At 47.2% G+C, this 25,056-nt stretch overlaps 1 protein-coding gene and 1 long non-coding RNA gene across 3 annotated transcripts; both read left to right on the top strand.

Annotated features, from left to right (window-relative positions):
- The first annotated feature begins 3,543 nt into the window (after positions 1–3,543).
- Positions 3,544–5,479, top strand: LOC134935809 (uncharacterized). The gene is made up of 4 exons (XR_010180406.1): positions 3,544–3,662; positions 3,746–4,118; positions 4,428–4,449; positions 5,450–5,479. It is a non-coding gene; the product is annotated as an uncharacterized LOC134935809 (long non-coding RNA).
- A 15,882-nt stretch (positions 5,480–21,361) lies between these two features.
- LOC134935807 (E3 ubiquitin/ISG15 ligase TRIM25-like) lies at positions 21,362–24,000 on the top strand. Of its 2 annotated transcripts, XM_063930632.1 has the most exons (2): positions 21,362–22,373; positions 23,508–24,000. In XM_063930632.1, the coding sequence occupies exons 1-2, from the start codon at positions 21,365–21,367 to the stop codon at positions 23,534–23,536; spliced, it is 1,038 nt and encodes a 345-aa protein (XP_063786702.1). In that variant the 5' UTR covers positions 21,362–21,364; the 3' UTR covers positions 23,537–24,000. The 2 variants fall into 2 exon arrangements, with proteins under 2 accessions (XP_063786702.1, XP_063786701.1); XM_063930631.1 differs by having other exon boundaries at positions 21,362–24,000.
- The last annotated feature ends 1,056 nt before the right edge of the window (positions 24,001–25,056 follow it).

Raw genomic sequence — 25,056 nt, 5'->3', positions numbered from 1 at the left:
AACAATACATAGCACACTAGTAAGAGGAAGATGGCTCTGGTGTTTATACAAATAAACTCACAGGCTACAATACCTCCAAACAGAAAGAATACATTTCACTAAGAGGGAGTTATCCATTCTGGCCACACAAGCCAACTCCAAAATAACATAGAGGCAACATCAAAAACATGGGTGCTGCCCATCTGGAGAGACATCATTTTCTTCTTTTTCTCCCCGCCTGAGCCTGTTCTTCTTTGGAAGGTCTGCGGAGCGACATTCGTTGGGCCTGCCCAGTGGGCTGTTCTTCCTGGGCAGGGGCAGGGGAGGGAGCCGATGTGGTTGGCTCTCTGCCACTGTGGGCAAGGGAGACAGCGATGGCCTGGAGCCCTTGCAAGATGTTATTTGCAAGGCTTTGGAATGAGGAGGCAAGTTGTTCTTGGCCCTGCCTGATCTCTGCCAGACCTTGGCAGAGTTGAGCAACACCTTGCTCAACACAGGTTCGGTGCTCAGTGAGCCGGACAGCTATCTGGCTTACCTCCCGGATGACCCCGTCTTGAAACCTATTTAGGCTCTCACCATACCTAGCGATTTCAAGCAGGATCTCCGGGATAGCAGAGGGTTGGGTGGGGGGGCCAGTAGGAACCTGCAGAGGTGGGATTTGTTGGCCCACACTGCCAGACCCACTAGGTCCCTCCACCTCAGCCTCAACCACATAACCGTCCTGTGACTCAAACTGATCACCCCCCTGTGCTGTGTTTTGTGGCAAGCAAATAGAAGAATGTGTGGGGGAAAAGTTGGATACAAAATTAGTTTATTATTATAAATACAGTTCAAATTACAGACAAATAAATGTGTAAACTTACCTTCCAAGTCATGTCCCGTCAGAATCTCAGGCAGGTCCGTGTCCATATGAGACACCCCTTGGCCCTCCTCATAACTGACACAGGCCATCGCCATCTCCTCCAAGTCAGTAAACTCCACAGCGACAGGTGGTCCACCCCCTGTAGCCCTTGAGGCATTCCACTCCGCAGCCCTCTTTGCCTTCAGGCGGGATTTGAAGTCGGCCCACCTACATATGTATTGTGAAAGAGGGACAAAGTTGAGTATTATTATTGGTCTAAGTAAATATATAGCACACATGTTCTGCTTGTGTTTGCTAGACATAACATCACATGTAACTACATTTTTTAGTCAACTTAGCACAGAAAAAGGACTGTCAAGATGCACTTACCGTCGTCTCACTTCCTGCGATGTTCTGACGACAGAGCCAACTTCATTCACAGATTTTGTGATGTCTCTCCAGATGCGATCTTTTGAAGCAGCCCCCATGTTTTTTGGGCCTCTATGGATTTTGGACATGGCCTGCGTGACCAAGACACGCAACTCCCTCTTAGTGAATGCAGGCTGTCTTTTCTTCCGTCTGGAGGTAGCCTGTGAGGTTTCTTCTTGTTGGTCATCACCATCTTCCTCCTCACTAGCAGCTTCTGTCTGTTGTGTTTGTGTGGCTAAAGCCAATTCTCCCTCAGTTTGGTCACTATGTGTGTGTGGCAGGGTATCCCCAGTCAATTGTTGTGGTTCAGAAGCAGACATTTGCAGAGTACTAGGTCCTGCCTCTTCAACATCCGCAGAGGCGTATTCCAACATGCGCCTTTGGCAATCTAGGCGTTTTTTCTGCAATGCCATCTGCTGCTCTGCAATGCGGTCCATCTCTGCTGCGATTTGCTCACGAGAAGCCATGTTTGTGATGACGTGTGTACGCCGAGGTGTGTGCTTATATACCTACGTGCGTAGCGTTAATTCACACAGGTGTACACTGTTAATCTGGTTAATGATTGCACTGCTTATTTAAGGGCCTACTTTGCACGCTGTGAGTGTAGGTAGTTTGGAGTTTCTTTCACTTGAGTTTGTTGGCTTGTGCGTGAAGGTGCTATAGGAATTTTCAGAGTGAGTAATTGTCAAGCATACATTTGTCCTTTCGTTTGCGTTTAGAATATAGTCAGTGTAGCATTTTTTCTGCGATTTTTCGTTTGTGAGTATTCTGGAATTCGTCTTGTTGTTCATTTTTTGATTTAAAAGTGTTTATTTTATGTTGATTGTTTGTTATTCTTTTTTACACATATATATTTTGCTAGTCCATTTTTGCAAATAAACCTGTGCTTCATTGCTTTTACTGACATTTTTGTTCTCTTGTAGGAGAATTGTTTTGGGTGACGTAACCCTAGTCTATTTTGTTTATTTTGTGTGCTATATAACACAAATAGTTCCTTTCTTTATTTTGGATCAGGTAAGTTCCCTTGGCCTGTGTTGGTGCCTGTTTGTTTTATTGGTCTGTATGTTGTTTTTGACTGTCATATTTGCTCTCTTGTAGGAGAATTGTTTTGGGTGACGTAACCCTAGTCTATTTTGTTTATTTTGTGTGCTATATAACACAAATAGTTCCTTTCTTTATTTTGGATCAGGTAAGTTCCCTGGGCCTGTGTTGGTGCCTGTTTGTGTTTGTTCAAAGTGTTTTGATTATGTTTGTTTTCCATCTTGATAATAAATGTTATGTTTTTTACCTGGATTGATCAGCAAAGTAGTGTTGTTCTTGGCTGGACTAGCTACTAAAGGGCTAACTTTTTGTTTGTTTTATTTAAATGTTTTTAACCAATTATTCATAATTTTGTAGTAGGTGTTTGTGATGGGTTTGATGTTCTGTTTTTTTAAATAATAGTATTTTTTAACAATTACAATTTAACATATGTAGCTTTCATTATAAAAATAATGTTGTTTTTCTTTTTTGTGATAATATTCTTTTTGGTCCTGAATTGAACCCAGAAAAAATGTCTTACGCTCCTGCAGTAAGTTGACACCCCCTTTTTTTACAAATTTTTTGTTTGCATATTTTTTGGACTTTGTTTTTGTCTTATTCAACATTTTTTTTTTATAAAAGTGTGTGATGTCTATATTTATCGCAGCAGAAGCCCTACCTCCCCAACCCACGCCAGCACTCCCACCCCAACCGCCATCCCCACAACCACAACCGGCTCCTCATCAACCAAGGCAACGGAGGCGTGCTAGGCCACCAATTTTCCGACCCCGTGTCCTACTTTTTGGGATGCCAGATGATGTGGTTGTACGTAGATACAGGCTGCCACCACATCTAATCCTAGACACTCTCTCCATAATAGAGAGTGATCTGGAGTCTGAAATTCGGTATCCTACAGCAATACCACCATTGACACAATTCCTTGCTGTGTTACATTTTTTGGCAACAGGGTCTTACCAGCATGTGGTTGGAGACCTGGTTGGCATGTCGCAGGGCCAGTTCAGTAAGGTCCTGCGGCGTGTCTGCCAGGCTTTCCTCAAGCGTGTGAAGCAATTTATTGCTATGCCTTTGGATGTTGGTGCCCTAGATGTGGTGAAGCGTCAATTTGCGGAAGGTGGTAGTCGCTTCCCACATGTTATTGGGGTTGTGGATGGCACACATGTAGCTATTCAGCCACCAAAACATAATGAAGAAATTTATAGAAACAGGAAACTGTTTCATTCTCTGAATGTAATGGTTGTTTGTGGGCCATCCCTCCAGATCCTTTCCCTGAACGCAAAGTTTACTGGAAGTTCCCATGATGCGTATGTCATTAGACAATCAGGGATATGGCACAGATTAAGATCAAGTCAACGAGCAGACATGTGGTTATTGGGTGAGTTGTTGCACATATTTCTTTCAAAATTTTTTATATTTTTCAAAATTTACTATTTCTAATTTTGGTTTTTCCTCAAACAGGAGACCGTGGATATCCTTGCACCCCCTGGCTCATGACTCCTTACCGTAATCCCAGGCCAGGACCACAGACGGCATTTAACTCCGCGCTTACTGCCACTAGGCAGCTGGTGGAGCGCACAATTGGGGTCCTTAAAGGGCGGTTTCGTGTGCTCCACCGCACTGGTGGCGACATCATGTATTCGCCGGAGATGGCAAGTAAACTAGTGGTTCTGTGCGCAATACTACACAATATCGCGGTAAGGAGTAGCGTAGAGCTTCCTCAGACAGAGGAATTGCCTGATGAGGAGCCAGGGGTTGTTCGACACTTCGGTGGGGGGAGTGTTACACGGAGGGGGAGCCAAGTCAGGGCAAGCATTGTTGCTGAATATTTCAGGTATAGTGTTTTTATATTATCTTTTTTATCCAAATTAAAATCACAGTATGCTTATGTATTATTTGTAATGTTGACATTTTGTTTGATTTTGTAAGGTCATTGTGTAATGCTTTTGGTGTGTTGGAATGTGTAATATTTTTTATACTAAAAATCCGTTAACACGTTAAGCTTTCAATTTTAGATTTGAAATTTAAAAAATGTGATGATGCTAAATAGTGTCCTTATTTGTTTTATATCCTAAAATCCTGATTATTTAAACAAACACACAAACAAATGAAATTGAATGTTGCCCACTTTGTGACTGTCCAGCTGAATGATCACACAAACTGTGGTGAGTACACAGATATTTGTAGGAATTTTTTCAAAACTGTGTGTCTCTGTGTCTGTGTTTGTGTATTTTTTTTTTTTTTGGTAAAAATTTTGCTAATGCGAATGCGTATTTCCGCTCGTGCGAAATAACACTCTGCTCTTCACAGCATTGCAAAGATCAATAAAGTTATTAGAAATGACAACATAGATTTTTGACCAATCACATGCTAACAGACACTATAAATATATGCCCAAATAAGGAAAACGCCATTGCCATGATGCGTGCTGCACCTTTCACCAGGCGGGAGCTCCGCGTCCTGGTTGCGGTGATGGACCGCCACGTAGGCCGCGTTGGGCGCTTCATCCCAAATCGGGTTAAGCGCGAGGCCTACGCGGAGGTCCGCCGCCTGCTGCGGACTCGCGTCCGCAGCAGGCGGACAATCATCCAACTAGAGAGGAGATGGAGTGATCTCCGCAGGAGGACGCCAGAGCTGTTGGCGGAGATCCGCCAGCAAATACGGGCTATGCATGCACGCAGTAAGTTACATTACATAAGATTATTAGCAAAAATTTAAGAAATTTACACTAAGTGGTAGGCTAATTGCAACGCTGATTGTCCATTTTTATAACATAGGACAGTGTGTGTGGTTAGGGCAAACAGTACTGACTGTAGCAAAGTGTCACCAAACAAGTGCATGTTTTCCAGAATTAATAACCAGGCAGGAAACTGTACCCAAATACTTGATCAGTGCTGTCTATATAATAAGGTGCTTTGAATAGTTATCTGGTGATGTTGCCTAGACCAATCAATATGACTCAATGGAATAGATTAAGGAATGAGCTTCAAAGTAAAAGTTTTGACTCATTTTGTTTGCTGTGGGCAACATGATGAGGTTTTTAAAATGTGTATTTTTAAGAAAAACAAACCACAGTCTTTTACATGGAACAGAACAGTGATTTTTCAAATTGTTTAGTATGTAATTTAACATGCAAAATAAATTTTGCCAAAAATATCATTATAGGACGAGAACAACGGCAGACCTCTCAGCCCCTTCCCCTTCCCAGTCCCCCTCCCCTTCTCACTCCCCCTCCCCTTCGCAGTCCTCCTCAGCTTCCCAGTCCCCCTCAGCTACCCAGTCCCCCTCAGCTTCCCAGTCCCCCTCAGCTACCCAGTCCCCCTCAGCTTCCCAGTCCCCCTCAGCTTCCCAGGCCCACTCCACTTTCCACTCCCCTTCTCACACCACCTCTCTATCTCTTTCTGTGACCCCTTCTCCTCCTTCCCATACCCCTTCTCCTTCAACTTCAAACTCACCTTCTCAGCCCCCCTCACCCTCTATTGGCTTAACTTTCTCTCCGCCCCCCTCGCCCTCTCAATCAGACCCACCCTCTGAAATTACATCCCCAATCCAGCCTCCTTCCCCCATCCAGCCTCCTTCCCCCATCCCTCCTCCTTCCCCAATCCCTCCTCCTTCCCCAATCCCTCCTCCTTCCCCCATCCAGCCGCCTTCCCCCATCCAGCCGCATTCCCCACCCAGTGAGTGGGCAGAAGAAGCCCCTGATGAATTAACTGGCAACCATCATGTTGCAGAGGAAAGTAAGTGTTTTAACATGTTCTCCAAAAATGATTACCTACTTACACTTACAATGCCAAAACATGCAGTGTTGTACTGTTGGAATTCTTGTACCAAGGACAAATATTTGTGTTATTCTTCATGGTCTACATGTTGTATTTACATTTTTGTGAGTGTCATTATATGTACAGTGTTTATGTGTGCAATGTTTTGTGTGTCCACTCTAGGTCGACACTCATTAGGTCGACAGGGTTGCCAGGACAACAGGGTTTATATGTGTTAGGTTTTCAGGGAAACAGTTAGACCTGAGTGGAGTTTAGTATGTTGTTGGTCTTTTACACTTGTGCCTGTGTAGTCTTAATATTTGCACTTACAAATCACATGCTTCACTTTGTTATGCAGCCTAATGACACACTGATTTGTGGTGTGAAAGTTACACTCACAAAATGATTATTGGCTAAAGTCAAACCTGTTTGACCTTATTTAGTAAGGTCAGCTTTCAGGGAGTGTGGGCATGCTAGGATCTGTTGTCCTTCTGAAGATGTTGATATGCAGTGTGATGATGCAGGACCAAACCCATAAAAAAAAACAAAAATACACTCCAGATGTAAATGAATGCCAACATGGTGTAACATTGACGAAGATGGTAGTTATCTTTAACATGGGATGTCGCCCATAGCAACCAATAAGATTATACTTTACAATTGGGGAACCACTTCTACAAGATAATATTCTTATTTTTGCTTGTTTGCTATGGGCAACGCTCCATCTTAAATATAACTCACATAGTAGTAAATGTACCCCATGGTCTCGTAAACGGTAAAAATTTAATAAAAAACCCTGAGCAGGCTTGTGTGTTTTTCTGCTAATGATTGTACCATAAAACAGCCATGATGTAGTAACTTTGCCATTAAGCATGCCTGTCCAAACTGCGGACCTCCAACTGTTGAGAAACTACACATCCCAGCATGCCCTGACACAGCTTTGGCTTTCCCTGGCCCCAAAACTGAGTCAAGGCATGCTGGTATATGTAGTTTCACACCAGCTTGAGGGATGCAGTTTGGACATGCCTGCATTAAAGTGTGCTTTGTGCCTTGCTTGTATAATAAGTAATGTGAGTAAGTTATTAATGTTTATGTTATCTCTTAATTTCAGATGTTGCCGTTGGAGATCCCACATCTTTTGCGGCCATTATTGGCAACATGAGGATACATCTCCAGGCCTTGCTGGGTCTTGTTGACCAAATGCAAACGTTGTTTTAATTTTTGTTTTAAAAAAAAAAATATATATGTTTATATTATTAAAAAAAAAAAAAAAAAAATTTTTCAAGTTAAGCGGGTGTTTATTATTTATTAATGCAATAAAGGAACAGCAGAATGACGAACAGACATTTATTACCTTAAACATTTCATACATCTAACGTAAGTTTGTTTAAAGTGTTAAAAATACATATGTTGTTATTGTCTAAATAAACATGCAAACACCTTCATTCACATACTAAAACTCTACTTAAAAAATAAAAATAAAAACATTAGACCAAGCACATTGCAAACATCTATATTTATATTAAAATTCAAAAAAAATTTAGGTACAATTATGGCTACAAAGTGTTCTTCAGGTATTTTAAAAAGACTTAATTGATCATGAACATTACAATTCATTTCACTAATTGGATTTGAAATTGAGGAGGGCTTGTGGACTTTTAATTGGAAGGTGTTATTCCACTTAATAGTAAAAAAAAAACCATTGTGGTGCGTTTGCCCGCAAAAGTGAGCACTTTTAATGATAAATGTGTAAATCTACTACAACTTAGTATTTTTACGATGAAGTATGTGTTAATGCGATGGTTTCGCATTGCTGCGATGTTTTCGCATTGCTGCGATGTCATTTGGCGTACGCCCACTTTGTGTAATACTGCGTACGAAAGAGCAAAAATACGTTGGGGGCGGATGTTCGCAAATTTACTACACTAACGCAACTTTGCAAATATGTTGTGCGAACGAAAAACTGAGCGATCAACTCGGAATGAGGGCCATTGTTTGCTCCATTGTTCAAAATGCGTATGCAATAAAACACATATAAAAATAAAAATGACATCACGCTGCTGTTGTCTGTACACGCGGTAGGTGATGGTCTTGTCTGAGTATTTTATCATTGAGCGGTACAATCCTATTTACTAACATCACTTGTAGTAACACATAATCAGCATTGGGAGTAAGATGGAACTCGCCCAGGACCATCTTACCTGTCTTGAAGGCCCTGGGCAAAGCAATGAAATGGGGTCCCTACCCACCCATTCACTGCCTGGCTGCTCTGATTTTGTGTAATTCACAATAAAAGTGGCCCCGGAGCATTCTCTACCTGCCTCCCAAGAAGCTCTGGAGGCACCAGCCTGGCTCAGCCGGCCCCTGCTCAAATGCCCCCAGAATTGTGGGGCCCTGTGCAGTTGCCCAGTGTGCCCCGTACGTTAAGAAGGCCCTGACTGCTTTCCTTACTGAATAATATCTCCAGGAAGAAAGTAACAATAAGATCTGCAGATCTTCTAGTAGGAAGACACATTACCCAGAGTTGCAGCTATTCCTGTTTTGTAAATATGGAATATACTGCCGACGTGTTATGTGTAGAGATTGGGTCCCAGCAACTGCTCATAATCCTCAGGACAATTCCTCACTGGTAGCTGCTTGTGGTCATAGCACTGCGAATATTTGCTTGATAAATAAATGACAGTTCTTAGAAACACAGAGTTTGACGGCAGATTAGAACCATCTTATTATACAGTATCTTATTAAGCAGGCAGAGATCCGCATAGGCTCGAAGCCACATAAACACCCTGAATTTTTCTGACATGTGTTGAGGATAGGCAGGGCTAGCCCTAGTGATTGACATTTGTGGTCAGGTGACAGATGGGTGCCTATTAGGGATATGTAGGAGGAGTATACACAGGGGTATATAGTTATGGGATTTGGCAGCCATCTTCCTCTTGCCAGTTTTTTCCTGGATGTGGTAAGGTGCATTTGCAATATAGCTGTAGTGTTGCTTCCCTGCTCCAGTTAATTATTTGTACACTGTGCCTGTTTTGATATACATTGCTGCTGCTATGCCCCGTCCTCGCAGGTCAGCTCCCCCTCCCCGCCGCCTCGCTGAAGCCGCCCGGCCGCGTGTACGCGGAGTCCCCTCTCCCGCTGCGCCGCCCGCCGGAGATATGGTGCTGATCTCCACGGGCGGTGGGATCTCGCAGTTGTCTGGCGCGCCCGGAGCCTGGCGTGGCCGAGGTGCCGCACGCGGCGGGTCTCCGGCCTCCAGGGACAGGCAGGCGCTTGTCATCACGGCCGCGGTGGGCGGGTCCGAGGACCCGCCGAGCGGGCCCCGCGATGCCGCTCACGGGTCCGTGCAGCCGGGTCTCTCACCAGCCGGCTCCCCTGCGGGGGCATGGCTGGTGCAAGATATAATATCGTTGCCTACGGTGTCAGGCTTATCACGGGGGGCGGGGCCCACGCGGACAAGCACTTCTGGGTGTGGTCTGGATGCCCCTGTTCCCCCTGCCGTTCCCATGGTTTCCGCCGCAGTGGTGGGCATGGGGGCGCCCGGGGTAGGCGGGCAGGCATCTGGGATTTTAGCGGGGGCGCTCCCGGTGTCCCAGATCCTGCTGCCGCCGGGCAGTGGCAGGTGGCCCAGTGAGGTGCCGCCATCTGCTGGCCAACTCTTCGTACAGCAGATAGGGTCAGGGCACATTTCCTTGGCCGGTTCAGTGGCATCCCGGGGTGGTGCGTTTTACGCGGCGCCCGGGGTTTCCCTGCCGGCGGTATCCGTGGCGGTTGCATGGTCGAGTTCAATGCAATTCCCGGTCATGACTTCCGGTGCGGTAGCTGATGGCCGAGGGGGTCAGGTCCCTTGGGCGTCCCCTTACATGCCACCGGCTTTTACGCACTCGCTGGGCGGGGTGACATCTTGGCCTGCACCGAGTGGTCCGGGTTTTGCCCCTTTTGCAGGTTCTTGCGCCGGCGGTTTTGCTCCCGGGGCTTTTCCACAGACGGCTTACTGGGCGGCGCCGTTTTCTCAGGCACCTTTAAACTCGGTTTGTACCGCCCCGGACACATGGCCTCCGTCTCGGGATACTGCCGGGAGCTTGACGAGCGCAGCGGCAGTGGGCGTGCCTGCCCCACCTTCCCAGACCACATTTTCCGCTCCCCCCCCCCCCTCCGTTACCTCCGGTTCGCCCCCCCCGGAGGCTGACGTTTTTATACCCCCCCTTCCCCCCCCTTCTTTTTCCCCGTCAGGTGGCGGCGTGTCCAGGGGGATCTCTCCCCAGGGCGGATCATCTGGAGCCAGGACAGCAGCAACGTCCAGTGCAGCGCAGACAGGAATGGTGACGCAGGCCGAACAGGTTGGAACGGGTGCAGCTGTGGGAAATCGCGACCCGGAAGATGTGCCGTCCGGCCCCGCCGTCACGTCCGAAGACGTGGCCGGTCCTTCTGGAAATGGTGAGACAGTTAATTTTTCTTCTAAAAGTTCTTCTTCCAGCTCTTCTTCTGATACTAGGTCTTCCGGGACCCCTAGGCGCCCGCGTAAATTAGCCAGGCTCATTGCGCATCGCTTGCATAAAAAAGATAGGAAGGCTAAGGGCGCGGGTTCCGCGGTCACTCCGGACCCTCCGCGTTTTACGGAAATGGTGCACTGCGCAAACACGGCTGTCACCAGGGGTTTGCGTAAACGGATGAGGGAAAAAATTAGAAAGGGTAAATATGTCGACATGTTCACCCTTACGGATGACATGAGGAAGGCCTTCGATAAGGCCAAGAAGGTCGGGGGTATTGGTGAGAATGCATTTCGCAATTTTCACCAGTGGCTCCGGGGGTTTTTAGTGTTCACAGCATGCTACGCTGAGTCGAGGCCTACGGAATATCATAACACGGTCAAGTATTTGCACCTGGTGCACGAAATGTACTTGACCTCCAAGGGTTACGCGTGGCGGGATTACGATGAGAAATTCCGTCGTAACCAAGACGGTAACCCTACACTGCCCTTGGGGTTCAAGGACGTTGAAGTTTGGTTAGAGGTCACGCAACATAACAAGCCCCTTTATGAAGCCCAGGGCGGCAAGCCGGGTTTAAGTGTCCGGCCGAGCCCGCCTTTGGGGAATAAAGGAAAATGCTTCGCTTTCAACGAGGGCAAGTGTTCCCGGGGGGCTATGTGCCGTTTTCGCCACTCCTGCAAGGTATGCGGCGGGGGGCACCCGGCCAAAGATTGCCAGTCCCCTTCCGGGTCCAGGCCCGCTGATGGTGCCGAGGTGCCCGGAAGTGGAAAGTAAGGCGTTTTCCCCCATCAACGTCCCCGAATTGACTAAATGGTTGGGCATTTACCCCGACGTCACTTCGGGGTTGTTTTTGTTGGACGGTTTCCGTAGCGGTTTTAGGCTTCCCATCCCGGATTCGGTCCTCGTGGTCTCCAGGCGCAATCTGAAATCCGCACGCGATTTCCCCTCCGTGGTCGCCCGTAAGGTCCAGGCGGAAATCACTTTGGGGCGCATGTGCGGCCCTTTCCCATCCCCACCACTGCCCCGGCTGTGCGTGTCACCATTAGGGGTGGTCCCCAAGAAAGCCCAGGGTCAATTCCGCCTCATTCAGCATTTGTCACACCCCCGTGGCGGCTCGGTCAACGACGCCATCCCGGAGGAAGCTTGCAGGGTGCGATATCAATCGTTTGAGGAGGCCCTGCGGTTAGTACAAAGGGCGGGCCCCGGGGCCCTCATGGCCAAGCTGGACATTGAGTCCGCTTTCCGCCTCCTGCCCATCCACCCCGATTCCCTGCGTTTCCTGGGTTTCAGGCTAGGGGGTGGGTTTTATGTAGACAGGTGCTTGCCCATGGGGTGTTCCATTTCTTGTGCCTACTTTGAGAAATTCAGTTCGTTTTTACATTGGTGCGTAGTGTCGGCCTCCGGTCACCCGGGGGTTGCCCACTACCTAGACGATTTTCTCTTTGTGGGTCCAAGGGAGGGGCCGGTTTGCAGGGACGTGCTGGGTCTAGCCCAGAGTTTGTTCGGTCGCCTGGGAGTTCCAGTAGCCGAGGATAAGACCGAGGGGCCCACGGCGTGTCTTAGTTATTTGGGCATTGAAATCGATTCGGAGGCCGGTTGCTGCCGGCTTCCGGCCGAATAGGTGCACAAGTTGCTGGGTCTCATAGAGTAATGCCTCCTCACGCGCAGGGTCAGATTACAACGGGTCCACTCGTTGCTTGGGTCTTTGAATTTTGCGTGCAGGATCATACCCATGGGCCGGGTTTTCTGCCGTAAGCTTGAGAGATCCATGTCGGGGGTGCGGAAACCTCACCATACGGTTTACATTTCTCGCGAGATCAGGGAAGATTTGAGAATCTGGTCCACTTTTTTGGTTTCTTTTAATCGGGAGGTGTTGTGGCCAGCGAAGCGGTGTTCCAACGCCGCGTTACAACTTTTTACCGACGCCGCCGGGGGTTCGGGCTTTGGGGCTTTTTTCAAGACGGAGTGGTGCGCCGCGCCTTGGCCTGCAGCATGGGTGACCTGAGGTTTTACAAAGAACTTGCTGCTTCTAGAGTTATTCCCCTTGATAGTGGCTGTCGAGTTGTGGGCACCCGGCTTGTCGGATCGGAGTATTGTATTCCGCTGCGACAATATGGGCGCCGTGCACGCCGTTAATAACCAGCGCTCGTCCTCTCCTGAGGCTCTGCGCTTGTTGCGTTATCTGGTGCTTAAGTGCTTGAGGCATAACATTCATTTCACGGCTGCGCATGTCCCGGGGGTTGACAATAGAATTGCTGACGCACTGTCGCGTTTTGAGTTCGATAAATTTAGGAAGCTGGTTCCTGATGCCGCGATTGGGGGTCTATTGGTGCCGCCCTTCCTGTGGAGAATCGTGGACGAAGGCCCTCCCCGGTGAGTGGGCTTACCTATGCGGGCTGGATACCGTTGGGGTATGGCAGCCCGGTATCAGGTGGCTAGGCTTGCGCCTGGTCTAAGGAATAGGTTAAGTGTTTTGTTATGGCGCCTGTTGCGCGAACCCGGAAACGTGTTTTACTCGTCGGTTTTTGAACGGCTAGCATTCAGAAATGGAGGGTGTGAAGTGAATTTTTAAATTTTCCTCTGAGGGGACCGAATTACAATTGGTATTACTCACGGTTCACGGGAGGTTTTTTGAGTTTTCTCCTTCACTCGGGTTCTTAATTACATGTTTTAAGTCATTTGTTTTTAGGTATGTTCTAGTGTCTGACGGTAGGAAATTTTTCTTTTGCAGCTATTTTGGACGTTCCGGATCAGATTTGGCTCATTGGCCATTCTTTTATTTTTTGGGCGGAGAGGCATCCAATGGCAGGACGAACAGGCGAATTTTTTGGGGACAAGGTAGTTAGATGGTTAGGAGTTAGAGGCTTGCGTTGGATGGGTTTACTTCGCTTGCTGTTTCGCCATGAGCGAAGGTGGGGGCGGCCCAGCTGGGTTGTCATTCACCTCGGGGGGAATGATATGGGGCGGGTCAAAGGCATCGATCTCATCTTGAGTATCAAAGCGGATTTAGTGGCGTTGCGGGCATCCTGGCCCCGGGTGGTAGTTGTGTGGTCTGACATGGTGCCCCGCTTCCATTGGCGGGGTGCCGTTCGTTTTTCGGCTATCGAGAAAGCGAGGAAGAAAGTTAATTCCGCAGTGTCAGTATACGTGCAGGCGATAGGAGGTTTAGTGGTTAGGCATCCGCTTTTGGTGCTGCACAATGTACAGTTTTATAGGGAAGACGGTGTTCACCTTTCCCCTGCGGGTATTGGTGTGTTCTTGGAAAGTATTTTTAGAGTGCTGTCTGGTTGAGTCTCTTTTCTGTTGTTGGGTGGATGGCGGTCTGCGTTTTTTTGTTAAAATCCTTGTTGTGGCGGAAAGTCGCTACCAGCCAGCGGTCAAATAGTTACATAAGTGGTCACTGTGGGGCACCCCCTTTTGAATGAACAGCGAGTATGCCCTCCCCTTGCGGGTGGACTACGGATGTTCCCGTGCGGGTTCGTCCACGGCTCTGCTAAAGTAAGGGGGGTGAGCCTGCGCAGTGCAGGTTATGTTAAGGAGGCGGTTGTGAGGCCCCTCCTATTTTATTGTTTATTATAGTTGACTGGTGCTGGTGAGTTGGTAGCGCCTTTTCTTGCCATCCTCCAATATTCTTAGTTTAAACGACAGGTCACCAAACAATAAATATCTGTTTGACCTTTTAAATCTAGCAGTTTGTGTCCGTGTGTTTATTTCTTATTGATAAGCTAGCTAGTTATGAATGTTAAGTTCGTCGGAATAAAGTCATGGGTGGTTTATAGCATATTGCATCCATCTCCTATAGCCAGTGTCGGACTGGGGGAAGAAGGGCCCACCGGGGAAATACAGTGGTAGGGGCCCATGCTTAAGAATGTGGCCAGGCAATAGTGGAGGTCAGGTAGGCAAGTATGCCACAGAGGCCCACCTAACCATAAGAGAGTGCATGGGCTGGGCAGTCCTGTGCAGTATAAGGTAACATATGTATAAGTGCTATGCATAAGTCATATGCATAAGTCCTGTGCAGTATAAGGTAACATATGTATAATGTATAATGAAAGTGCACTAGGGTACAGCCTGGAACCTAAAGGAGGAGGTGGGCCCACAGGCAGTGGGGCCCACCAGTGGTTTCCCCTGTTCCCCTGTGGGCCAGTCCGACCCTGCCTATAGCCTATCCCTAAGCCTCCCAGCCTTACCCCAACCTAAAAGACCACAAGCCTATAACTGTCCAGCACTGCAATCCCTATTTTGCCATGCTGGGCAATGTATGTCATTCCCAGGCAGTACAACTTACCTGCAACAAGTGTGATATATGACAGAATACCTATCAGGAATAGAACAATTATTATTATTATCCTTAATTTATATGGCGCCACAAGGGGTCCACAGCGCCTTATGGAGTACAGTACATACACAGAAACATTATGAACAAAACAAGAAAGCCGTGACTTATGCTGCATTCAGATCGCAATTGCCAGATCCTACCCGGTAAGAGAAACGTGTACTTACCGGGTGGGATATGGCATTTGCGCTCCGTTGCTGGCTTTCTGACCCGGCAAAATACCGGGTCGGTTGCCATAGCAGCGGGGGGGCGCAGCAGCAGCAGGGCGGGGTTGGAGGCGGCGCTGGGAGATGAGCTCATCTCCTGCGCCACCTCTGCCTATGCTGTGAATCGGAACGGCTCCCATTCACACTGCGCCTGACCCGGTAATCAACCCGGTAATAACCCTTCTTTTTTACCGGGTTGAATTACCGGGTCAGGTGCTAATTCTGAAAAGAACATCGAACACTGACCCGTTTCGACACGGAAATATGCTGTGTCGATACCGGGTTTTTAGTGCGATGTGAAAGGGGTATTACTGTACAGGACACTGCAGCACATAGACAAGGTTTATAGACATTTCTGCATCAGCGGTCATGGGGGCTAATTCCAAGTTGATCGCAACAGGAAATTTTTTAGCAGTTGGGCAAAACCATGTGCACTGCAGGGGGAGCAGGTGTAACATGTGCAGAGAGAGTTAGATTTGGGTGGGTTATTTTGTTTCTGTGCAGGGTAAATACTGACTGCTTTATTTTTTCACTGCAATGTAGATTGCAGATTGAACACACCACACCCAAATCTAACTCTCTCTGCACATGTTACATCTGCCCCCCCCCCCCCCCCTGCAGTGCACATGGTTTTGCCCACCTGCTAAAAAATTTCCTGCTGCGATCAACTTGGAATTACCCCCATGGTACCCAAAAAAGCAGCGGGGCAGGAGAACCCGTGAGCAGTGAGAAGATGATGGTATAAGTGAAGGAGGAAGAAGCACATGAGGGAAGAGGGCCCTGCTCGTGAGAGCTTACATTCTAAAGCTATAGAAGTTGTGTAACATTGTAGAATGGCCCTCATTCCGAGTTGTTCGCTCGCAAGCAGATTTTAGCAGATTTACTCACGCTAAGCCGCCGCCTACTGGGAGTGAATCTTAGCTTCTTAAAATTGCGAACGACGTATTCGCAATATTGCGATTAGACCTCTCTTAGCAGTTTCAGAGTAGCTTCAGACTTACTCGGCATCTGCGATCAGTTCAGTGCTTGTCGTTCCTGGTTTGACGTCACAAACACACCCAGCGTTCGCCCAGACACTCCCCCGTTTCTCCGGCCACTCCTGCGTTTTTCCCAGAAACAGTAGCGTTTTTCCGCACACACCCATAAAACGGCCAGTTTCCTCCCAGTAACACCCATTTCCTGTCAATCACATTACGATCTCCAGAACGATGAAAAAGCCGTGAGTAAAATACCTAACTGCATAGCAAATTTACTTGGCGCAGTCGCAGTGCGAACATTGCGCATGCGCACTAAGCGGAAAATCGCTGCGATGCGAAGTAATTTACTGAGCGAACGACTCGGAATGACCCCCAATGTGTAATGCAGTAAGTAGTACCGCTTATGTCAGGTAAGGTCAGCACTACATTCTGCCGACGTGATGGGTTTTGTTTAACTGTACAAAGTCTGCCCTAGTATATCTATGTTTGATCAGGTGGAACTGTCTGCCAGTCAGACCTGGGATACGTCTGGTGCAGGGGTGGGAGAGGGAGGACACCTGTGTGCTTTGTGATTGGCTGCTTGTGTGCCAGCCGCTGTATATAACATGCTACGCTGGGAGCTTCCTCTCCTAGGGTCATACATTGAGCCCTATATTTCTATATGGGAATAAACCTATGCCATTAAGACTTGGCTTTGGATCCTGGATGATCCCATAACAAGGGGTTTGGAGCTGCAGCAGGAATGGGGAAGGATGTAGCTGTGACCTCTCCAGCTCTTCCTCAGATGTAGATTATCTTGTCCTTACAATAATAACCTGACGTTTGCACGTCGTTGTTGGATAAATGATTATACTCCTGCTCCTCATCCCTACTCAGGGCCTTGGCCCTCATTCCAAGTTGATCGCTCGCTAGCTGCTTTTAGCAGCATTGCACACGCTAGGCCGCCGCCCTCTGGGAGTGTATCTTAGCTTAGCAGAATAGCGAACGAAAGATTAGCAGAACTCTCGAAAATCTTTTCCTGCAGTTTCTGAGCAGCTCAAAACCTACTCCTTCCTTGCGATCACCTCACTCAGTTTAGTCCCGGCTTTGACGTCACAAACACGCCCTGCGTTCGGCCAGCCACTCCCCCGTTTCCCCTGGCACTCCTGCGTTTTTACCTGACACGCCTGCGTTTTTAGCACACTCCTGGAAAACGGGCAGTTACCACCCAGAAACACCCACTTCCTGTCAATCACTCACCGATCAACAGAGCGACAGAAAGGCGTCGCTCGCCTTTGTGTAAAACTCCATAGTTTTGTGTGAAAGTACATTGCGCGTGCGTACTGCGGCCCGTATGCATGCGCAGAAATGCCGCTTTTTTAACTAATCGCCGCTCTGCGGCCGAAAGCAGCTAGTGATCAACTCGGAATGAGGGCCCTTATTCAGAGTCAGTCCTACCTGTAAATGCAACCTGGGACTTTTATTCTGTCTCAGATCTCTTGCACTGCCCATGCCGACCTCTCCTAATCTGCATCTGGTCTGGTTATAAACTGTGACCTACAGATAAGAGCCAACTGTAATCTGTACCCAGACTGTCCTGTACTGATCCCAGTGTCCTGACCCATCCCTCTGCCTGTTACTCTGCAGTCCTAATCTGAGGTACGTTGTGTGGAGGTACCGGCATTGGTGCATTTATAGTGGGTGCAAGGTGTGCGATGCGTGCAGGCTCCTAGATCTAGGAGGGGCCCACACCCCTCCTAGATCTAGGAGTGGATCATACAAGTGGATCATACAAGTTCCATTAGGAAAATGGATTGCTTATTCGTTCTCTATGGACTCCACAAGTGGGGCTGGCCAGCCAATAAACAAACATTGGCACGTTGGCTCTGCATAACCATCTCACTGTTACGAACAGATCTCTCACCGCTGCGCGTTCTGGGGTCCGTCCCCGTGTGGGGACGCGGCATGGTCGGCAGTGGAGGTGATACCGGTTCTGGGAGCCGGGAGTGCGGGGACCGAATGGCCAAAAGCACCTCTGTGTGTCTGCAGTACAGGAAGTGGCCATGTTGGAGACCAAATGCAGCACCTGTGAGCACCTGTGGGTAAGTGTTAGCCAATCCCATGTTTGTGCTGCCTATAAGTAGGCTGGGCTTATTTCACTCTTGGCCAGTGCTTTGTTGTAGCTACTCTGTACCCTAGTTCTGTGCTCTCTCCGTGGATTTCCGTGTGATTCCGTGGTCCAGATATCGACTCCGCTCCCAGAAGTCTGCCTGCAGCCTTCACTGCAAAAGATCCACCAGCTCCCTGCTGTGCTGTCAGTCAATCGCTCTCCCAGTGGCAACAAGTGGATTTCCAGAGTCTTGTGAGAGGTTACCCTGTCCAAGTACAGTCTCTGCTTACTCTACTTTCTCTGTGGGTCCTTTGTGGGCAGCCCGCCGTGGCACGTATGTTGAACAACTATGCAAGGATGACACATGGTGTTCTTCCCACGTTTCTTAGGTACTATGCCTTTGATACATTTGTCTCTCAGGATGCAACCTTTGGCTGCAATGTCCTCCTTTCAGCTTATGAGCATTCTCTTCCTATTACAACTGCTTTGGGACATCCCCAAGGTTAACCATGTGGAGACCCTGGACCCTGAACAAGAAAATAAGAGTTATGGTAAAACTTGCCCTTTGTTAGCTCTTTTTCTTTGAGGTCCATGGTATCCACAAGGCACACACCCTGACGCACCTAGGTTCAATGGATTACTTTCTCGGTCACCAGTTCCCTTCTCCTATAAGAATCAGGATCAGAATCAGCTTTATTGGCCAGGTATATTTGCGTATACTAGGAATTTGTATTCGGTTTGCTATACAACAGCCAAGTAGGTAACAGATAAGCAGGTGGGGGGGGGGGGGGGGGGGCAAGTAAAGTCACATAGATAGGTATACGGTATACGGTAAGGACACAAGTGAGTTACATGTACGTCTATTCAGTTAATGTTCAGGAGTTCAGCAGGCGGACCGCTTGGGGAAAGAAACTTTTGAGGCTTCTGGTGGCCCTGTAACGCCTGCCTGAAGGAAGCAAGTTAAACATGCTGTGGCTGGGGTGTAGCTGGTCTTTTACTATCTTCATTGATGGCTTTTTAGCTCTGGACAGGTACAGGTCCTGGACTGAGGGAAGGTTGGCCCCGATGATCTTCTCTATGGTTCTGACCACCTTTTGGAGCCAGCATCTGTCCCTCGCGCTGGCGGAGCTGTACCATACGAGTATTGAGGAGCACAGTACCGACTCCACAATCACGGAGTAGAAGAGGAGCAGGAGCTTCTGTGGGATGTTGCACTTCCTTAGTTGCCTAAGGAAGAACAACCTCTGCTGTGCTTTCCCAACAGTGGCGTCAGCGTTGGACCCCCATTTAAGGTTCCGGGAGATTGTGGTCCCTAGAAACTTGAAGGAGTCCACTAGTGATACCACACTGTCAGCAATCGTTAGCGGAGGTGCACTAGATGACTTCTTCCTGAAGTCCACTATCATCTCGACAGTTTTGAGGGGATTGAGCTCAAGGTTGTTGTGGATGCACCACTGGGCCAGCCGGTCTACTTCCCGTCTATAGGCCAATTCGTCCCCGTCCTTGAGGCCGATGACGGTGGTGTCATCAGCGAATTTGATGATCTTTACTGATCGCACCTCTGAGGTGCAGTCATTTTTGTACAGGTAGAAGAGCAGGGGTGAGAGGACATAGCCCTGAGGGGCCCCTGTACTAATGGACCGCGCTTGAGAGGTGAATTCCCCTGCTTTCACCACCTGTGTCCTATCTGTCAGGAAGTCTACTATCCAGGAACAGGTAGCTTCTGGGACCCCTAGGCGAAGTAATTTGGGGTGGAGGATGCTGGGGACGATTGTATTGAAGGCCAAGCTGAAATCAACAAACAGGACCCTCGCATAGGTACCGGGAATGTCTAGGTGCCGTAGAATGTAGTGCAGGCCCAGGTTGACTGAATCCTCGACACACCGATTCGATCAATAGGTGAACTGCAGGGGGTCCAGTTGGGGGCCAGTCACAGTTTTCAGGTGATTCAAAACCAGACGCTCGAACGTTTTCATGACCACAGAGCTATCGGCCTGTAGTCGTGACAGTGTGTTTCCTGTGTGTACCATTCTTCCTTTTCTCCAGCTCCTGCTTTGGGCTTGTTAAACAAAACTGAAGAGCCTGAGCTGTGGGCGGGGTATGAGGGGAGAGGGACCCAGTGCATCCTGGGAGGCTCAAAAGTTTGCTGTTCGGTGCCTGATCCTGGTCTGCACCAAGAATATACCAAGGTTAACCCTGTATATTCCACGGAGAAAAATAGTTAACAAGAGTAAGTTTTACCATAACTCTTATTATTTACACTAGACGCCACTTGAAGCATTATCATATTTACATACAGCAGCTGTATCCATCTCTGTAGCACACCCTTTGTCAATTAAGTCATAGGGACAAATTCAGTTAGCTGCAAAAGGCAGTTTTTGCTGTAAAAAATAAAAAATTCTGTGAATGGCGAAACGCGCCTATTCAATTGAAGGCGAAAATAGATTTGTAGTATTTTACCACAAATTTCAATTCACCACCTCTGAACAGGTGATAAACTTGGGGAAAATCCCTATTTTAAGTTTAACAAAAGTCAGGATTATGTTCAGAACTGGTTGGACACATCCCTGAATGACTAATTAGGCACTTAGAAGTTTTTAGTTATTTTTTTAATTGGCCAATAATGACATGTCATTTTTGGGGCGAAAAAGTGCAAGATTATATTGTGGTGCTTTATGAGTGGGACAAGTGTTTTTAGATTTGCAGGCTGGAGTAATCGGTCTGTTTCCATTTGATTTTAAAAGTCCCGTAAAATGATCCACATATATACTTATACCTATTTTTATGTACCCTGAATGTCATTTTAACACTTACTTTGCTGTAAAAAAAATTGCTTTCTATAATTTTTTTTACGTTTTTTAATAAATGCTGAGAGCAGCTATTTGACCCAATTTAAGTACCAGAACTACTTTTATTATAACTAATAATAAACTTCTATACTGTTATCCGATGTTACATTTAGCATTTTTGGGGGGGGGGGATACAGGCAAATGTACGCAATAAATGGAGATCCCATTTTTTAATAGGCGAATCGCAGGAGCTCGCATACCGGTGAAAAGTCCATTTTCACAACAAAAAAGCATCTAAAATGGCAATCACTGTAATTTACTGCAAATTTGCGGCTACGTGAATTCAGCCCACAGCCTGTCTGGAATATGTGAAACACGTCACCGATGTCTGCGTGTCAGAGACTTTCACTTTCATTTCTCTCTCCTGCTGCAGCGATGGCGTCTGCTGATGTGAGACAGGAGCTGGACTGTTCCATCTGCCTGAGCATTTATACAGATCCTGTAACCCTGAGATGTGGCCACAGCTTCTGCCGGGTCTGTATTGATCGTGTGCTGGATACACAGGAGGAGGCTGGAGCTTATACCTGTCCTGAATGCAGAGCAGAGTGTCAGGAGCGTCCTGCACTGATACAGAACATAACGCTGTGTAACATAGTGGGGAGGTTCCTGTCTACTCGGCCAGATCAGGAGGAGACTGGGATCTTCTGCACTTACTGTGTGGACTCTCCTGTACCTGCTGCTAAATCCTGTCTGCTGTGTGAGGCTTCTCTGTGTGATAAACACCTGAGAGTACACAGCAAGTCAGCAGAACATGTCTTATGTGATCCCACCACTGCCCTGGGGAACAGGAAATGCTCCGTTCATAAGAAGGTCCTGCAGTATTACTGCACTGAGGACGCTGACTGTATCTGTGTGTCCTGTGGTTTAGCTGGACAACATCAGGGACACAAGGTGGAAATGCTGGATGAGGCCTCTAAGAAGAAGAAGAAAAAGCTGAGGAATGTTCTGCAGAAACTGACCACAAAGAGAGAGGAGACTGACACAAGAATTTCAAGTCTGCAGGAGCGCAGGAGAGTTCAGGGAGAAGCAGCTGGTGTAACAGAGACAGTCACTGCCCTGTTTAGAGACATCAGGAGACAGCTGGAGGACTTGGAGAGGCGAGTCCTGAGTGAGATCTCCAGACAGGAACAGCGCGTTTCACTCTCAGTCTCTGATCTGATCCAGCAGCTGGAAATAAAGAAGGACGAGCTGTCCGGGAAGATGCGTCACATTGAGGAGCTGTGTAACATGTCTGATCCAGTGACTGTCTTACAGGAACCAGACACAGGGGACTTGTGTGACTCTGAGGACACATGGAGACATGATAACCAGGTCCATGGTGCAGGAGATCTGGATGTGGGTCTCATCTCAGGGACATTACACACATTATCTGATGTAATAAGAGGTATAAATCTATGCTTCTATGTGCAAGAACCTACAGACATATTACTGGATGTAACCACAGCTGGTAATAATATACAGATATCAGGTGACAGGAAAACGGCATCTGTGTCATATATGAACCAGAACCGACCAGAAACAGCAAACATATTTCAGAGTCCTCAGGTAATAAGCACCAGGAGATTCTCCTCAGGGCGACATTACTGGGAGGTGGACGTCAGTAAGTCACCGAGCTGGAGGGTGGGGATGTGTTACCCCAGTATAGACAGGAGAGGGGGTCAGTCACTCATTGGGGCTAATACCAAGTCCTGGGGTTTGAGGTATTATTATAATCAGTACACAGTGATACATGACAAGACTTTGATCCAGTTACCTGACAATATCTCCTGTGACAGAGTGAGGGTATATCTGGATTATGAGGCAGGACAGCTGTCCTTCTATTCTCTGTGTGACCCCATCAGACACTTACACAGCTACACTGCCGCCTTTATGGAGCCTCTCCATGCTGTGTTAGGTGTGTTTGACGGATGTATAAAGATATCTGGGAGATTCGGGAGCTGGGAGACATGTAATGTGATGTAAGAAATCTGCCCATCTGCTGGTGACATCACAGGGAGGGGAATCTGAATTTATACAATCACATCTTGGAGACCCAATGGTCTATTCATGTAACAAATGAAAACAGAATTGTTACTTTTCACTATATATCGCATCGGTTTGATGCGATGTATGGCTTTGTTAAGTAACAATTCATGTATACTATCCTTCCAGCGATCTGGTACCCAGGGCTCCAGTGTGAGACATCTGGAGGCAAAGGTAGGTCCTTCCAGCCCATGACTGAGCTCCGGGAGGCTGCAGTGGCTGCTGGGAAATAAAGGGGACAGAGCCACAATGGATGCCGGGCAGAAATCAGGGAAGTGAGAAATTTGCCTTCCTATTTCTGATGTTCAGATTGGGTGTGGTATGTTAGGTAGATTAGATTTAGGTTGACCACTATTGGTCGACAGTAAGTAGGTCGACACGGTTTATAGGTCAACAGGGACTCTAGGTTGACATGTGCTAGGTCAACATGAGTTTTTTTATTATTATTTTTGTGTCGTTTTTTTCAATTGATGCATTGTGTTATTTTTTCAATTAGTGCATTGTATCCCCTCGCATGGCGAGTGAAGCTTCGGGCAAGGTGCCTCGCCTTTCTCCAAGGATTAATAATGTGACGTTATTCTGTGAGGCGACACTCCAGACTTTACATTGAATCAGCAATTGTGTTTGGTAGATTTAATAATTCCATTGTTTCCAAAAGATGAGAGATACAATTGCTGCAGCTGCTCACCCAGTAATACTGTTATACTGGGAGAACGTTTGAAACAAAATTTATTTTTATTTTTATTTTTTTTTGGGGGGGGAAATATATGGAAAGACTAATTGTGATTGTTTTACATTATATATACTGTATATTTAAAACTATGGTGTGCCCCTGGAAAATGAGCTCTACCGGAATCTTATATTACTTGACCATACAGTATAAGACATTCCCAATATTATCCTATAACATTTCCTAATCATTTCTAAAATAACTTCATCCACCCTTATTTTAGTTAAATGTTATTATATGATATATGGTATATACTTCACTTATGCTTTTAATAAAAAATTATCTGAAAGTAAAGAATATATAATGATTGGACTAACTGTGTGACCTGTGTATAGTGATCAGTGTGACCTGTATATAGTGGTCAGTGTGACCTGTATATAGTGGTCAGTGTGTATCAGGGGTGTGATATCAGTGTGTGCCCTGTGTATAGTGATCAGTGTGTATCAGAGGTGTGATACCAGTGTGTGACCTGTGTATAGTGATCAGTGTGACCTGTATATAGTGGTCAGTGTGTATCAGGGGTGTGATATCAGTGTGTGACCTGTGTATAGTGATCAGTGTGTATCAGTGGTGTGATATCAGTGTGACCTGTATATAGTGATCAGTGTGTATCAGGGGTGTGATATCAGTGTGTGACCTGTGTATAGTGATCAGTGTGTATCAGGGGTGTGATATCAGTGTGTGACCTGTGTATAGTGATCAGTGTGTATCAGGTGTGTGATATCAGTGTGTGACCTGTGTATAGTGATCAGTGTGTATCAGGGTGTGATATCAGTGTGTGACCTGTGTATAGTGATCAGTGTGTATCAGGGTGTGATATCAGTGTGTGACCTGTGTATAGTGATCAGTGTGTATCAGGGGTGTGATATCAGTGTGTGACCTGTGTATAGTGATCAGTGTGTATCAGGGTGTGATATCAGTGTGTGACCTGTGTATAGTGATCAGTGTGTATCAGGGGTGTGATACCAGTGTGTGACCTGTGTATAGTGATCAGTGTGACCTGTATATAGTGGTCAGTGTGTATCAGGGGTGTGATATCAGTGTGTGCCCTGTGTATAGTGATCAGTGTGTATCAGAGGTGTGATACCAGTGTGTGACCTGTGTATAGTGATCAGTGTGACCTGTATATAGTGGTCAGTGTGTATCAGGGGTGTGATATCAGTGTGTGACCTGTGTATAGTGATCAGTGTGTATCAGTGGTGTGATATCAGTGTGACCTGTATATAGTGATCAGTGTGTATCAGGGGTGTTATATCAGTGTGTGACCTGTGTATAGTGATCAGTGTGTATCAGGGTGTGATATCAGTGTGTGACC

The sequence above is a fragment of the Pseudophryne corroboree genome, chromosome 6, assembly GCF_028390025.1.
Source record: "Pseudophryne corroboree isolate aPseCor3 chromosome 6, aPseCor3.hap2, whole genome shotgun sequence".
Lineage (NCBI taxonomy): Eukaryota > Metazoa > Chordata > Amphibia > Anura > Myobatrachidae > Pseudophryne > Pseudophryne corroboree.
Note: the sequence above shows the minus strand (reverse complement) of the source record. Positions and strands in the feature narration are given on the sequence as shown.

Bases quoted from the DNA above. Each gene is read 5' to 3' on its own strand.
- LOC134935807 (XM_063930631.1), top strand. From the start codon at position 21,365: ATGGCGTCTGCTGATGTGAGACAGGAGCTGGACTGTTCCATCTGCCTG.